The sequence below is a fragment of the Asparagus officinalis genome, chromosome 10 (genome assembly GCF_001876935.1).
Source record: "Asparagus officinalis chromosome 10, Aspof.V1, whole genome shotgun sequence".
Lineage (NCBI taxonomy): Eukaryota > Viridiplantae > Streptophyta > Magnoliopsida > Asparagales > Asparagaceae > Asparagus > Asparagus officinalis.
This window is the reverse complement of record NC_033803.1, coordinates 33,853,213-33,871,202: the sequence shown is the minus strand read 5'-3', so window position 1 is coordinate 33,871,202 and position 17,990 is coordinate 33,853,213. Positions and strand designations below refer to the sequence as shown.

Sequence of the window (17,990 nt, the reverse complement as noted above, 5' to 3'; positions counted from 1 at the left end):
AACGCAGTCTGTCACCAACATCTATTGATCATTAACTGTATACAACGCCCTGGCAGCCAATATATACAACATATACACGCTAAGATTAATCAGAAAGCACTAGCTAGAGCATAATGGAGACTATGTTTACGCTTGAAAGTTTGTTTACTTTTGGTATGAGAATAGGCAAAGTTTTAACAGCAGTCTTCATGGGCAACATTTGCGCAGAATCATGAAAACCAGGGCAGAACACATCCCCAAACAAAATGGTAAGAGATTTCTACAATCCGAAAAATAGAGGCTCTCATGTCATCTAGAAAAAAATAATAATAATGAGACAAGAAAAGAAAAGAAAAGAAAAGAAAACAGCTCAAGCAACACTAATTGAACAACCAGTTTGAACAAATGAATCACACAAACAATACCGATCTGCAACCTTGATGAGTGAATATACTAGTATACAGTTGGAGAGACGATCAAAATCATGGTACCATTCCAAGATCCTTAAGTTCCTTGAAGTATTCGTGCTCAAGAGCATGCCGAGCAATGATTCTTTTAGCTGGTTCATACTGAAGCATTTTCCTTGAAGTATTCGTGCTCAAGAGCATGCCGAGCAATGATTCTTTTAGCTGGTTCATACTGAAGCATTTTCTGGCAACATAAAGATCATTAATCAATGATTCTTTTAGCTGGTTCATACTGAAGCATTTTCTGGCAACATAAAGATCATTAATAAGCCTTACCAAGTATTACAAAAGTGGAATTGCACCATGAGATATAGCCCTACATTGCAGATATGAAATAGTTGTGTCCAATTACACATTTGAAGCAGCGAGTGTCAGAGATAATTTAGTCTCAGCATTTGCGTTCTACTGTTCACATTCTTTAACATTTCAAATTAACGTAGCGGGAAAAGGGTGATGTTGGGATCTCCAGTCACTGCAAGTGATTGTAATTAATAGAAGGAAAATTGAAAAACTAAGTAGGCAGATCCAAGTTGTCACTTCTCGGAACCCACAAAATCAGGCGCTTGAAAGGAAACAACCTTGACACCCTTCTGAATCCTGATCCCTCGTAAGAATCTCAAGTATTGGTAATCATCCTCTATTTGAGACATAAGTATCTAAGTTTAGTATGCCTATCGCATATCACAACGCTTTAGTGATTAGCAGTGGCCGGATTTCTCAAGAATCAGCAACAACAAAGCCTTATCCCAGATTACTCTTCCAATTTAAGGCTATGTTCTCCACTAAGCTAAGCATTATCATATCCTTAAGAAGAGGAGAATCCTTATTCATTATCTTTAGACTCCCTGTTCATTTTTAGCATTGTCTCTTTCACAAACTTCCTCAAGGTTTTGATTGAATAAGCTGGTTCAGCAATGACTAGTACAAATGGGAATACCTCACCTCGCACGAGGGGCATGAAAAGTTATTTTTTTAAAAAGGATTAATTGTGCTCCGAAATAGAGAGCCAACTATCTGGAAATTAAGGAGACGAAAGAATGTCGGTTACAGGGGTTACTATACTTACAGAAAGAAGATCAAGTCCAGCTGGTTCAAGATTTGGGACCACGGTTGCTAGATCCTGCACATCAGACAGTAAATAGTGTCCTTCAAGGTTCACTTAAACCTGATTAACAGAAGTAATTTCAGCATGAAAGCAATAATTGGCTCACCCTAGGAGGCCATTTTGGAAAAGTAGACTTGAAGTCAGGCAAGGAAGTCACTCCTGGCCATGTATCTTCATTTGGTGTGCCCAAAACTCTTCAAGATTAAATATATAAATAATAAACAAGAAACATACATAAGCTTCACATACATACAACAGGGTAAAATATCTACTAGACAATCAATTTACTCAAAAACCTGAATATTTTGAACAACTCATCAATCTCAGAATCACCAGCAAATAAAGGTCGCTTGTTCACCATTTCAGCAAAAATACAACCCACCGACCACATATCTACAGGAGTAGAATATTGACGAGACCCCAAGAGAATTTCAGGTGCCCTATACCACAGAGTGACTACCTGAGAGGAACTTGAGTATAAGTTAAACGTGTTTGTTAATAACATGTACATTAACAAATTTTCCAGGAGGATTAAAAGATCAATAAAATTTGCCCACAATGCCTCTAGTAAACTCTAGCTACCAATACTATATAACAAAACTTTACATATCTAGCATTTTGAGATTCTTCCCTCCGAATAGTTTAAAGCATTTTTCTGTGTAAGAACTAGGAATACACTAGAAAAATTTACAAACCCCGATTTGTGATAAGAAAAGCATAGTAATGACCATGGTACCTCATGAGTAAATGTTCTGAGTGGAATACCAAATGCTCTGGCCAGCCCAAAATCTGCAATCTTTAAAGTATTAGTTCGCTGATCTATCAACAAATTTTGAGGTTTCAGATCCCGATGAAGAATTCGGTGCGAGTGGCAATGAGCAATGCCACGGAGAATCTGATAGAGAAACATCTGGCAAAGGGCAAAAAAGGGAGGGTTCCAAACCAAACCCAGGAATAAAATCAGATAACATCATGTTTTACTAAGAAGCACCAATTCATCAATGAGTAATGTCAATAGAAATGCCCACATAGTACTACTATGTAACTACTATAGGACAGACATGTGGGACCTGCTAACCATTAAAAAATCTTGATGCCAACATGTAGCTACTGAGTAGTCTACTTTGAAGTATGGTTAATGTTTCACTTTTAATTAATGAATACAAGAATCATTAGACCTTGCTCCTTGAGCACAACATAGACACCAACTTCATAGACACCAACTTCATCTGTTACCAACTTGCTTGAGATTCCAAATGATGCAATGTATACGTAGGTGGGAACAATCAACCAAAAAGAAAAAAACATCCAAACTATAGGCCACTAAGAACTTCGAAAAAACACATCAACAAGGCTAAAAATAAAAAAAATTTAAACAAGAAGATCATGTTTTCTTATAGAACCACACAATAATAAATCATACGAGAGAGATTACTAGCATATTTGGGTCTTTTTTGCTTCTTGACATTTACTGTGCCTTCTGGATGAATGCAATTGCTAATCCAAAATTTTATTCTTTTTCTTCCATCTAGATTCTCTTAATCTTGGACAATGTTTGGGAACCTGGTATAAGTCACACCAAACCCCAAACTCTACAGTTTCACCAGCCAAGGAGCGAGTCAAGTGAGCTAGCCGAGATAACTTTTACGAGGTGAATGAGCAATTCCGTTTGCCTTTATTGGCACCTTATGGAGAGTTTTGGTGCTTTTTATAGTTTCATATTGGAATGATTGCTACATAGAACAAGTTGGAGACTACTAAAATTCTTTTTGTTATTGTTCTTTTTAAATTTATTTCCGGTATAAGTATATCAAATTAACCTTTAGTAGGTTAAACCACAGATCTCATGTACTAGTAATTAGTAGCCAACATAGGACACCCTCACTCATTAGTCTTTATCAGGGAATGTTAGTGGTATAAACCAATTTCAGTAGATTTGGACTGACATACTATTGATTTAAATATCCCTGATATGGCCCAATATATTGCCCGAATATCTCCGATATATCCTTTTATAGGGCTTGCCTTAACTGATATGGTCTCTAACTATCCTTTTACCGCTTCTTGGCTAATGTTGACGATATATCCCCGATATGGCCGATATATCAGCCGATATATTGGCCGATATATTCTTTTATATGACTTGTTGCAAAACAACATACCACGTTTGGCAACTTTTGGGTAAGATGTCAAGATTTTCCCATTATGTCGTATGACATTTTGGCCTAAAAAATCAGATGAAATGTTGCAATGTTGATTTGCACTTTTGTTTGTTTTACAAGGTTGATTAGTGATCCTAAACATATATTATTTACATTTTGCATGCTTAGTTTCATTGACTATGTGGAGAATACAGTTTAGTGCATTATGCTATACATGTAAACATTTGTTGTAGCATTCCGATATTTACCACATATCCCCGATGTTTCCTTGATATTTGCACTCTGATATGAATTTTCGTAATCCGATATTTTCTTGATATCCGATATTTAAAACATTGATACTATAAGTATGATACTTCAAACCATGATTTAAGATATCGTCAGCGGTCCCGTTCAAGACCTAAAATTTCAGCACAAGTAAATTCTCCCACCACAACCTGCACTTTATGCAGAAATAGCACACAAGTATGTTGGCCATAGATTTGACATTATCTTAGATCGTGGATGACTAAGCTGACATTTAATCATACATTTTTCACCATGAGGTCCACAAAAGTAGATATCCTTGGAAGATAAGCGGAATATGTAGGGCTTCTACTAGCTAGAGCATGCACAACCAGACTTGGATGTAGAAACCATTAATGGGGCAATCTTGGCCAGTTCCCACCATAAAATTTCAAATTAGATCACCTCAAAAAAGATAATGGGTCAAGATCAGGCCAACATGCGCCACCTGATAATTAATTTGGTTGTGTTAGGGTCAGATAAGTCACATTTTGACCCAATTCACCTGATTATATTCTAGGGTTTTTTTTTCACTTAAACCACCTTAAAAATAGGATCATTTTATAGAAACAACCTTTCATTTTCAATTTTTATGTAAAACATCTTTAAAGTAGGTTTTGTTCCAATCAACCACCTCCTAACCAAATCTTCACTAAAAAACCAAAAATAACCTTTAAATGCACATTTAGGGCACGAGATTCATATAATAACTAGACTTAAACATTAACGAAGTGAGTTACATGTCTTGCATGTGAGTTTTTTAAGGTATTTTTGGGTTTTCAGTGAAAATTTTTACTGGGAGGTCGTTGACTAGAACAAAAATCCACTTGAAAGGTGGTTTATATATAAATTGAAAACGAAAGGTAGTTTCTGTAAAATGACCCTATTTTTAAGGTGGTATCTAGCAAAAAAACCTATATTCTATATATCCCATCTAATATGTCATGTACCATGACATGGTTTCTAAATTGATTTCCTGGTCAGGACACTGTTGTGGTTTATTATAAGGTTTGGTCATGGCCTCATGTTTCTTTCAAAAATAAATAAAAATACAATTAGTGTGGATAAAAATAAATAGAGTACGTTATTTATCACGAAAAGTACTTTTGTCGATGGTTAACTAGTTGGAATTTGAGTTACTGGGACTTGAATTCAGTTCTTTGCCTAAGTGCGTTGAATAATGTTCTTTAAATAACCCAATTGTTGAGTTAATTCATGCCTGACCCGCTGATACCCAGGTTAGACGTGGTACAGCTTATCTTAATATTTGCAGCTAGGAGCATGGGAAAGGGTTCTTGACCCAATTATTCAGGTTGGTATGAGTCTAAGTTTAGCTTATGTCAGCTGGGTAAAATCACATCAAACCAAACCTAAACTAAAGTGATCTGAACCCTAATGCCACCTTTAGTAGTATGCTAGAAGTCCAAAAACCAGATATCTAGAAACTGAAGACATCCATATAAGCAAATATATGATTCTGGTAGTACATGAACCAACTTATCTGAATATAACAAGTGTAATATAATTCAATGTGGGATGTCAAGGCCAAGGATAGAAAGCTCTTACTTTTACTATACGGGGACCATTAGCAACATCAGGACAAGTATCCATATGCTTCTTGAGGTCCAAATCCAGATACTCAAATACAAGATATATCCTCTTTTCACTATGGACTACATCAAGCAACCTGTTATTCAGAAAACAGTTAGGAAACTTAACATGATATATTTTAGCTAAAGTGTAGCCAAGGAAAAAGTCTAATTTAGCATCTAAAACTACAAGAAAAAGGCAAGGAAAATTATGAAAACAGAAAACCAAAAGGTTATTTGTAGAAAGTTCAGAATGCCTGTAAGGCTGTAACTCCAGGCTGAGCTAGCCTGCATCCTTCCAAACTATTGTTATAATTATATGTTGCAAATATTAAGTTTACAAATAAGTAAATGACTGCATGAAACAATGATTAAGTTTAAACCTACACAACTATCAGTGACATTGGAGAGGATTGAGGATGGGAAGTGGCTTGAGTACACTACCAGTGTTTTAAGGGTGCATTCAGGAGCATGCCTCGGGCGCGAGGCGCAGTGATGTAGCGCCCCACAGCAGGTGCGGGGCACTACGCTTGCGTCGAGCGCCCCGTAGCGCCTGCCGCCTTTGGCAAGGCATGCGCCTCAGTAAGCAGAATCCCAATTTTATTCAGTGGGTTATTGGGTACAAACCCTCTTCCCACTTAAACCCGAAACAAAAAAAGAGATGTTAGGGTTCTGTCGCTTCCTTCTTTCACTTTTTTCTCTCGTTTTCTCCTTGGGATCTTCACTCAGCAGCAGCAAGCAGCAAAGACGAGTGGCGACGGGCAACGGCGAGCTGCAATCGGCGACGACGTGGTGCAATAGGCAATGGCGAGCGGCAATCGGCGACGATGAGCAACAGGTATGTTCTTCTTCTCCATTCTCTTTGTTTTCTCCTCAGCAATGTTTTTCTGGTCCTTTTCTTTTCGTTTTGCCTTCTCTCTTCTGACCCTTCTGCTGATATTCCCTGTCCATTTGCAACTAAACTTAAAATCTTAGTTTTTAGTTGTTGACTGTTAAGTGTTAACTGTTAAGAGTGATTTGTTATTTGTTTGTCCTTAATTAAGTTCTTGATTGTTAATTGTTAACCGAGAGATTGCTGAGATATTTCTTGAGTCTTGACTGTTAATTGTTAAGAGAGAATGGAACTTGATGAATTAGTTATAGACTTATAGTATCTTCACTCTTTAAAGCTTCACTGTATTAGTTCTTAATTAAGTTCACTCTTCTAAACTTGATTTGATTTTATGGTTAACTAACTTACAAAGAGAGATTTAATGTTAACTAACTTATTCTTCCTAGCTGTTAGTTCTTAATTATTATTATTATTATCGCTCTTGACTGTTAACTGTTTTTTTCTTTGGCTTAATATCAATATGCAGGTCATGATATTATGAACTAATTGATTGCTTATTATTAATACATATCAGTCATAATTGTTGAAATTGTTCAAGCTTATTGGTATAGTACTAGTGCTACTATTTGATTTCCTGTGCGAGACTGCGCATGTTGATTCTTGCTATTTGATGCTAGGTGTAGTGCTACCAGTTTATTTGTCATTTGTAACCTGTAAAGAGGAAAATAAAATTTAACAATATAGTTATTAGTGATGCAATATACCAGTATGGAAGTTTGAATAATTTGCATGATTGAATGAAAATTAATGTACAAGTTTAATTCACTAAATCTATATACTATATTATTTGTAAATATATGAATTTTGTTGCATAATGCATATATGTGTTTTGTGTAGATATGTTTTCATCAACGGGTGGTGGTAGAAGACAAGATCCTACGTGGAAATATACTTCATTAGTTGATGATGAAAATGCAAATAGACACAAGTGCATATTTTGTAACAAGATCACAAATGACGGCATATCCCAACAAAAAGATCATCTAATTAGGACGGATAGGAAACCCAAAAAATGTGAGGCTTTGTCAAAAAGTCCCTTCCGATGTGGTTGAAGAGCTAAAAGATTATGAAGAAAGACAAAAGATAGCTAAAAGACAACAAGCTATAGATGATTATCTCCCTGATCTTGGAGATGAGAACATGGTGGAGATCGATGATGAGGAGCTTGAAGATGAACAAGTACAAGAATCTAAAGATAGAGGAGGAGGCCCGACGGTTCCTAGGTCATCTTCGGTAATGGCAAGAGGAACAGTGAGTGTTGGCTTGCACAGTGTGGGATCTTCCACATGCCCAAAGAGGAAGGGGCTGATGGATGCATTTCTTACATTTAATCCCGCTCTAGAGGTCGTCAAGGATGAAAGAAGGCGTAAGTTGAGGTAAACGTGTATTGAAGAAAGCCTCAACAAAGATGCAGTGGCTAAAGTGCATCAAGACATAGCTCGGTGGTGGTATCAAGTCAGCATTCCCTTTAATGCTGCTTGTCTTAGGTCTTTTAAAATCATTTTAAAATGTGTGGGTGCTTTTGGGCCTGACTTGCCTCCTCCAACATTACACCATTTGAGTCTTTGCTTAGGAAGGAGAAAAAATACACTGATGATCTGATATAACCTCATAAGGAGGTGTGGGGTACCAAAGGTTGTTCTTTCATGTCAGATGGTTGGAATGACAGAAAGGGAAGGACATTGATCAACTTTCTTGTGAACTCTTTTCATGGTACGGTGTTTTTTCCTCTATTGATGCTTCTGATGAGATCAAGACGGGTGACATAATGTTTGAGATACTTAGTAAGCAAATTAAGCTCATAGGTTCTCAGAATGTTGTTCATATCATCACATTCTAGTCTCAAATATGCAAATTAAATTTAAGCAATTGATTATATTATAGTTATGAATCCTTTGTTATGTTAGGATGCTTTGATATTGACCTTTTTTTATTTTTTATTTTGTTATAGGAGCTGAATTGGAAAAAGAGTATCCATATTTATATTTGACTCCTTGTGCTGCTCACTGTATTAATCTCATGCTCAAGGATATTGGTAAACTATCATATGTGAAGCTAACCTTGAGTCGAGCTATGGAGTTGACAGGATTCATCTACTCACATGCGTGGGTTTTGAAACTGATGAGAGGTGAAACTAACGGCAGAGAGCTTCTTAGACCGGCAGTGACATGATTTTCTAAGTCATTTATAACTTTGTCAAGCATCCATCGACATAAAAATAACCTCAGAAAGATGTTTGATTTGGAGAAATTGAGGCAAAGTAAGTAGGCAAGAGATTCAAATGGCAAATCAGCTGAAAGGATAGTTCATATGCCATCTTTCTGGAACAACATCGTTCGTATTCTCAAGCTCACAGCTCCTCTTGTTAGTGTTCTGAACTTGTTGATGGTGACAAGAAGCCTGCTATGAGATTCATTTATGGTAGGCTATTGCTAAAGCCTTTGTTGATGATTCAACAAAATTGATGCGAAACAGTGTGATGCAGGTATGAAGATTAATGACAACAATGTTTCGCCAAATCAGCGATCGATCTAGGCAGGAAGCTCTAGAATAAAGTGTAGCTTTTGATGGATTTTAAGCAAAAAATTGCAATGTACTAAGTTCGAATCTTTTGTGAATTATCCAGAAAATAAATGTAATGATTCGTCCTCTTAATATAGTTCAAATTGTAATATTTAGATAAGTAGAAATACTTAGCAACAGATCCGCTCGCTCACTTAATCAAGTTGAATACATCACAAATACGATTGATAATAATATTGATAGCAACATGCAAGCAATAGCAGTTCCGAAAATATTTGGGCGAAAGAAAATTAGACCTTCGTCGGGCTGAACTGGATCAACGGGAGGATCTTCTGGAGGTGGCTCAACGACGCCAAATATGAGGGGTGGAAGCTCTCCACCGAGGATGGCGTAATTAGGATGGAGCGGTGTATCTGGATGTAAACGCCGATGCCACGAACTGATTCCCAAGCTACTCTCTATGCTGTCAACGATCTGATGAGTCACGCGCTCAACGTACTCGGGCACGCTCTCGAATGACTGATAATCAAACCACGGGGAAAGCTGTAAATCTACGATGACGGTCTCTGGATCTAGCACGATTCCGTCATCAGCATCAGGATCAGCCATACACCAACGGTCAACAGAATCGAGCAATCACAAATGCAGATCAGTACAAATGAACCCAAAAATAAACAGATCTGAACCCACTTGGTTCGGTTCGGATCTAAACCAAACAAACCCAACAAATAAATAGGAAAGTCTCCTCTTCCTTCGTTCAAAGAGAAAAGGGAAAAGGAGATGCAGACTGGAGGGTGTGCCAAGCGGCCGACGGATCAAGTGAGGAAGGCAGCGGTCTGAACGGACGTCGACTGGAGGAGGGGAGAAGGAGGGCGAGTGGTGTTGGGTTCTGCGCGCCGTTGGGCTGGGACGACGGTTGTTTGAGGGTGGATTTCTGGCTCTGGGGCGGCGGCTGGAGGAGTGGGATCGGAGGTGGAACTTGGGGCCGGTGAAGGTGGGTTTTTATTTTGTGAAGAGATTGACGGCTGATCAAAATCAATAAGCTAGGGTTTCACACCATTATTTAGCAAATCAATTTCATTCATCAGTAATTTTCCAAACTGATTACATGAGAGTTTAAATAAAGCAAATTACAGTTTTGGAAAATCCTCTCAATCCCTCAAATCTCTCTCTTAACCAATTACAATCAATCAGTTGGTTAACTACCAAATAAAATCAAAATTCGAAATTCAAAAATTCAAAATTCAAACTAATTATTACAACTTGAAATCAAAACCATAGTGCTGAAATATTGCGCCTCCTGCGCTGATAAACTCGGCGAAAATCTCGTGTACGCGTCCGGATGTCCCCATCATTCTCCCCGGGTGGGAGAGAACTCGACCCTGTCGAGTGTAAATCAGAACGGCTGTCATACTGCTCAAGAAGATCTGGATCCAGCCTCTGCAAGTCATCCCTATCGAGCCAGGTGTCATCTGACTCAGGTCGTCCTTTCCAACGTACCAAATACCTGCGGATACCACCATTGCTAGTAGAAACAATGTTATCATCAATAATAGTATCAATGTCATGTGCTGTATACGTGGGTGATATCTGGGGAAGTGGAGGTAAAGGGGAGCTCTCAGAAATAGGCTCAGGGGTAGGCTCATCAACCAGTGGGTTGTCAGGGTTAAAATGTGGGCCTTTGTACTCTACTAAATCCTCAATATTAAAAGTCGAACCAATATTAAAACCTTCGGGAAGGTCGAGAACATAAGCATTATCATTAATTTTCTTGAGAATTTTAAAAGGTCCTGCACTTCGCGCATGCAACTTTTTAACAGTTCCCGGAGGAAACCGTTCCGGACGTATCCGAACCATCACGTAATCACCAACATTAAATTCTTTAAACTTTCTTCTTAGATCTGCTCGCATTTTATAGTTAGCATTGCTGTCATTGATCTTCTTACTGATGTCTTTATGCAAGTCATGAATGCGAGATGCAAATGCGGATGCTGACTCAGATACTCTATGATATGCAGACACGGGGACAAGATCTATAGGCTGTCTAGGTTTGTAACCATACACGACTTCAGCTGGACTGACACCTGTAGACCTATTAACAGAGTTATTATAAGCAAATTCAGCAGTAGGCAAATGTTGATCCCAACTCCTAAGATTCTCGCCAACTAGCGATCTTAATAGGTTACCTAAGCTCCGATTGACTATCTCAGTTTGACCGTCAGTCTGGGGATGAAAGGCCGTAGAGAATTAAAGTTTAGTTCCCATTTTGTGCCAAAGGGTTTTCCAGAAATAACTTGTAAATTTAACATCCCTATCTGACACGATTGTTTTCGGAAGCCCGTGCAGTTTAACAACTTCGTTGAAGTATAGCTTGGCAACATGAGAGGCGTCGGAAGTTTTGAAACATGGTATGAAGTGGGCCATTTTGGAAAAGCGATCCACAACAACAAAGATAGAATCGTGTTTTCTAATCGTTTTCGGGAGTCCTAACACGAAATCCATACTAACATCCTGCCATGGACAATTTGGCACAGGAAGAGGAGTGTACAAACCAGTGTTCTGTTTACGTTGTTTTGCCAATTGGCAGATGTGACACCTACTCACTAGTCTAACGACGTCTCGTTTCATGCTTGGCCAATAGAAGCGACTTTCCACTGCCTCGACAGTCTTGTTATTTCCAAAATGTCATGCAAGGCCTCCAGCGTGTAATTCCCAAATTAAGAATTCTCTCAGAGAGGTGTCAGAAATACACAACTTGCGAAAATGAAAGAGATATCCATCCTTCAGGAGAAAGCCATCAATTTCACGGATCACTCCATCATTTAGCAAAGTATAAACTTCACTAAAATCAGGGCACGATTCATATTGGTCTTTGACTTTCTCAAAACCGATAACTTCCGCACTCAAAGTGGAGAGGAGGTGCATGCGACGACTGAGTGCGTCGGCGGCTTTATTTTCTACTCCCGCTTTATGTTTGATCGTGTAGGTATAATCCTGGAGGAACTCAACCCAACGACCATGTCTAGCGTTCAATTTCTTCTGGGAGTGAATATATCGAAGAGCTTCGTGGTCAGAATATATGACGAATTCTTGTGGGAGCAGATAGTGACAGAATATATGACGAATTCTTGTGGGAGCAGATAGTGACGCCAGTGTCGAAGAGATTGTATCACCGCATAGAACTCTTTATCATAAGATAGTGACGCCAGTGTCGAAGAGATTGTATCACCGCATAGAACTCTTTATCATAGGTAGAATAACGTTATCTAGTATCATTAAGCTTCTCACTAAAGTAAGCAACGGGATGTCCTTCTTGAGATAGGACTCCACCTATTCCAATACCAGAGGCATCGCACGCAATTTCGAAGACTTTAGAAAAATCTGGCAGGCGCATAACAAGAGCCTGCAACATCCTTTGCTTGATCTCTTCAAATGCCTTGGTAGCAGCTTTTGACCACTCGAACTCACATTTCTTCAAACAATCGGTAATAGGGGCCATGATGGTACTGAAGCCCTTGATAAACCGACGATAAAAAGTAGCGAGTCCGTGAAAACTTCGAACGTCTCTAATGCTCTTGGGTTCGGGCCATTCTTTAATAGCTCTGACTTTTTTAGGGTCAGCGGATACTCCTTCAGACGAGACCACGAATCCTAGAAAAATAACTTGCTGGGTAAGAAAAGTACATTTCTTAGGATTAGCATAAAGTTGCTCTTTTCTTAACACGGCACAGACTTGACGCAGATGGTCCACATGCTGCTCACGAGAATTACTGTAAATAAGGATATCGTCAAAGTACACAACCAAAAATTTTTCGGTGAAGGGGCGGAGTACTTGAGTCATCACTCTCATAAAGGTGCTCGGAGCATTAGTCAACCCAAAGGGCATGACCATCCATTCGTACAATCCATCTTTGGTCTTAAAAGCGGTCTTCCATTCATCACCGGGACGGATGCGAATCTGATGGTAACCACTCTTTAGATCAATCTTAGAAAAGATAGTGGCTCCTGACATTAGATCAAGCATGTCATCCAACCGGGGAATGGGGAAACGGTATTTCACCGTGATCTTGTTAATCGCACGGCTATCCACACACATACGCCATGTTCCGTCTTTCTTTGGTGTCAGTAATGCGGGAACCGCACAAGGGCTCATGCTTTCTTTCACAAAGCCCTTCTTTAATAGCTCATCAACTTGCCTTTTCAGCTCTGCATGCTCATTGGGGTTCATCCGATAATGAGGCAAATTGGGAAGGGTTGCTCCCGGGACTAAATCAATTGCGTGTTAGATATCACGCATCGGGGGTAATTGGTCCGGGAGGTCTTCAGGGAAGACGTCAGAAAATTCTTCCAACACGGTAGCGACTTCTGGGGAAACCACGTTAGAAATATCCTTCGGAGCTTCTCTAGCGGCGAGGGCGAAAATAGGAGCTCTGTTGGTCAGTTCGCGATCGATCTCTTTAGCTCCAATCAGGTTAACGCCTTGGGAAGACTTGTTTGGATCGGGCTTCTTGTCACTTCCTTTTGGCTGAACGGGAAGGATCTTGACCTTTTTCCCGTCATGCTCAAACAATAGCATGTTGGATCGCCCGAAAATATGCACATCGTTATCGAATAACCAAGGCCTTCCAAGAATAACCTGACCCACATCCATTTTCAGAACATCGCACCAAACTTTATCCTTATAAATGGCAAATTGAAGAGGGACTAGGCATCTCTCTTGGACATTGAGGGCGGTGTTGTTAATCCATGATACCTTGTATGGATTAGGATGGGGTACAACCTTGAGACCAAGCTTAGCAATCACAGCTGAGGAGACCGCGTTAATACAACTTCCACTGTCCACGATCACTTTACAATTTTTATCACCAATCTTTGTGAACGTATGGAAAATGGAAGTACGTCTCCAGTCATCAACAGCCTTGGGTTGAAAGATGGCGCATCTGACAACTGATACAGTAGGAGTTTCAATTTGTCTAAGACAACTCAAGATAGTATCATCTGCATCATCCTCGAAATCATCGGTATCATCGTCAACTTGATGGACAAACTCATCATTATCAGGTTCAGGTTCATATTCGTGTTGACCATCGATGATAGTCACCTTGTGACGGGTCGGACAGTTCGCAGACACATGCCCATACCCTTGGCATTTGTAGCACTTGACGTGAGTGCCAATCTTGGAGAAATCTTTCTCCGGCTCCTTGCCTTTGGAATCGACTTTAGACTGGGAAGAACTGGGGTTAGATCGACTCGGAGGATGACTAGAAGTAGTGGCACGGGAAGATTGGGAAGAATGAGCTCTAAAATCCTGATTCCTATAAGATTGATGGGATTTGGCTTCATCTAGATCTTGAACTAACGCGTAAGCTTTTTCAAGGGTGTCTACTCCCCGAGCAAAGAGTTCGGTTTGCAGATCATTTCTCAATCCAGCTCTAAACTTCGACAAGACTTTCATTGGCGCCTCTTGTTCAATAGTGTTGCATCGAGTGAACAGTTCGTCAAATTGTGCGACGTAGTCTTTCGCAGATTTGGTTCCTTGAGTGAGGCGATGCCACTTATCTAACAACCGATGATAGAATGATGGCAGAAGGTATTTCTGTTTAAGTTCATTGGTCATTTCTCGCCAAGTTGTAATTGGTAACTCACCTCTAATGTGCCTCAACGTTTCGAGGTTGGTCCAATATTGGCAAGCAGGTCCGGTAAGTTTTATAGCGGCGAATTTGACCTTTCGGGGTTCCGTCAGGGTGTACCAATCAAAATAACGATCCATGCTCTTCAGCCAGTCCAAGAAAGCTTGTGGGTCGAGCTTACCGTCAAAGGTTGGGGCGTTGATCTTAATACTCCTCAGGTATTGCGCATCCGGATCAGGTACCGGTTGATGTGGGGGCCGCTGAACGAAGTTTCCATAGCCTTGACCTTGCAGCGGTGGGGCGATATGTTGATAACCTTGATCTTGCGGCGGCGGGATTGCAACACGTGTTTCCTCGATCCTAGTGATTCTTTCATTGGTAGCTCTACTCTCTTGGGCTAAGTTACCTACCGCTCCTGCTAGCTCAGCGATTTGTTTAAGAATTTCGGCGAACTCGGGATTTGCACTGCCTGACATGCTGGACTCACTAATTGGTTCACTGGACTCTCCTAATCGATAGTGTAGACCCGTGCGAGTGGGCATGCGCTAACAACTAGTTGATATGACTGGGTGCACAAAATTAAATGAGATTTTTTTTTTAAAATAAAGACTCAACAAATTTCCTAACCTAGAACCAGGGGCTCTGATACCAAAAATGATGCGAAACAGTGTGATGCAGGTATGAAGATTAATGACAACAATGTTTCGCCAAATCAGCGATCGATCTAGGCAGGAAGCTCTAGAATAAAGTGTAGCTTTCGATGGATTTTAAGCAAAAAATTGCAATGTACTAAGTTCGAATCTTTTGTGAATTATCCAGAAAATAAATGTAATGATTCGTCCTCTTAATATAGTTCAAATTGTAATATTTAGATAAGTAGAAATACTTAGCAACAGATCCGCTCGCTCACTTAATCAAGTTGAATACATCACAAATACGATTGATAATAATATTGATAGCAACATGCAAGCAATAGCAGTTCCGAAAATATTTGGGCGAAAGAAAATTAGACCTTCGTCGGGCTGAACTGGATCAACGGGAGGATCTTCTGGAGGTGGCTCAACGACGCCAAATATGAGGGGTGGAAGCTCTCCACCGAGGACGGCGTAACTAGGATGGAGCGGTGTATCTAGATGGAAACGCCGATGCCACGAACTGATTCCCAAGCTACTCTCTATGCTGTCAACGATCTGATGAGTCACGCGCTCAACGTACTCAGGCACGCTCTCGAATGACTGATAATCAAACCACGGGGAAAGCTGTAAATCTACGATGACGGTCACTGGATCTAGCACGATTCCGTCATCAGCATCAGGATCAGCCATACACCAACGGTCAACAGAATCGAGCAATCACAAATGCAGATCAGTACAAATGAACCCAAAAATAAACAGATCTGAACCCACTTGGTTCGGTTCGGATCTGAACCAAACTAACCCAACAAAATAAGTTTGGGTTGGGGAGTCTGAACAAACGAAATCAGATTCAAGGGCCTCTCCTCTTCCTTCGTTCAAAGAGAAAAGGGAAAAGGAGATGCAGACTGGAGGGTGTGCCAAGCGGCCGGCGGATCAAGTGAGGAAGGCAGCGGTCTGAACGGACGTCGACTGGAGGAGGGGAGAAGGAGGACGAGTGGTGTTGGGTTCTGCGCGCCGTTGGGCTGGGACGACGGTTGTTTGAGGGTGGATTTCTGGCTTTGGGGCGGCGGCTGGAGGAGTGGGATCGGAGGTGGAACTTGGGGCCGGGAAGTGAGATCTGGAGTTGTTGTGGCGCGGTTGTTGATGGGGGCGGCCGCTGGTGGACCGCGGTTGCTGATGAGGTGGCGAGTGGCTTGCGTCGGAGGGGAAGGTCGTCGGCCTGATGAGGTGGCGGGGTGGCTTGCGGTTGCTGTTAGAGTCCTCAGTCTTACTTGTAGCTCCTCTGACTGCGAAAGAATTTAGAGTACTTTTGAGCAAGTATGATTAGTTTTATTTTATTGAACAAAATAGATTTAATTCCCTTAGAGATATGGATATTGATTTGATTGATTTGTATAAATTACATATACACACCAAGAAGAAAAATAGATTGGATCATAAGAAGTTGCAAGATCTAGTTTACTGTAAATACAACCAAGCTTTGAAGGAGAGATTTGACTGTAGAGATTCCTATTGATCCGATTAAGTTGGCTGATATAAATGAAAGTAATGAGTGGTTGTTAGGGCAGTTCAGTGAAGGTGAAAATGTAGAGAATGACTTGGTGGAGGACGAGGACAACCTTACATATGGTGTCGTAGGAGATGCGATGGAAGCTAAAGAAGATGATATATATTTAAGACCGACTAGTAGGTTTCGAGGATCTTCGAGTGGTATTGGTTCATCGACAAGGAAGGAGCCAGTTTCCGAGTCGGAAGATGAAGAAGAGTTTAATGATGAGACTGAAGAGGAGGATATTCCCTTTGAAGGGGATGATGATGATGTTAATGAGGATGATTAGAGTTATTAGGCTATTATTTTGCTACTTATTTGCTTTGTTTTATTAGATTGCTTTGCTTTGATGTTAGTGAACTCCTTAAGTGTTCTAGCTGCTTAGTTGCTTTGTTTTGATGGACAACTTGATTTGCTTCAATGATTAAAACTTTATCTTGTAATTTGGTAGTATATATTTTATTTATCTTGCGTCCTTGACATTTTTTATGTGAAATTTCACAAATATATTTTTTTTGTGCATCTAGTATATCTTAAAATTTTTTGTGGTCTGGAGTGCGCCTTGCTTCGCTCGGGCGCGCACATCGCATTGCACCTTGCGCATGTGCGTGTAAACTAATTTTGTGCCCCACATTGTGTCTCGCGCATTGAAAACACTGTACACTACTTTAACAAATGGATGCTTTTCGTCCTGAATTAGGAAATGTTTGGCCCTTATGAAGGTAAATCAATGTTTGACTAGCCCTTCCCCCCAACCCCCCCCCCAACCCAACCCAACCCAACCCAACCCAACCCAAAGAAAAAACACATACACACACATAATTTAGTCCATTGAAGTGTTCTAGCTGCTTAGTTGCTTTGTTTTGATGGACAACTTGATTTGATGTAATGATTAAAATTTTATCTTGTGATTTGATAGTATATTTTATTTATCTTGAGTCCTTGACATTTTCTATGTGAAATTTCACAAATATATTTTTTTCATGCATCTTGTATATCTTCAAAAATTTTGTGGTCTGGAGTGCGCCTCGCTTCGCTCGGGGGCGCGCATTGCATTGCGCATGTACGTGTAAACTAACTTTGCGCCCCGCATTGTGCCACGCGCATTGAAAACACTGTACACTACTTTAACAAAGGGATACTTTTCGTCTTGAATTGGGAAATGTTTGGTTCT

At 40.1% G+C, this 17,990-nt stretch overlaps 1 protein-coding gene across 2 annotated transcripts in view; it reads right to left on the bottom strand.

The window, feature by feature from the left end:
* LOC109824926 (cell division control protein 2 homolog A-like) overlaps nucleotides 130-17,990 on the bottom strand; it is a 32,384-nt gene continuing 14,523 nt past the window's right edge. For both annotated transcript variants that reach the window (XM_020391554.1, XM_020391553.1), the window contains exons 4-9: nucleotides 5,565-5,685; nucleotides 2,288-2,461; nucleotides 1,848-2,011; nucleotides 1,658-1,745; nucleotides 1,513-1,566; nucleotides 130-560 (exon numbers count right to left, since the gene is read on the bottom strand). In XM_020391554.1, coding sequence (XP_020247143.1) covers nucleotides 462-560; nucleotides 1,513-1,566; nucleotides 1,658-1,745; nucleotides 1,848-2,011; nucleotides 2,288-2,461; nucleotides 5,565-5,685 — 700 coding nt within the window. In that variant the 3' untranslated portion in view covers nucleotides 130-461. The remainder of the gene's footprint in view (nucleotides 561-1,512; nucleotides 1,567-1,657; nucleotides 1,746-1,847; nucleotides 2,012-2,287; nucleotides 2,462-5,564; nucleotides 5,686-17,990) is intronic.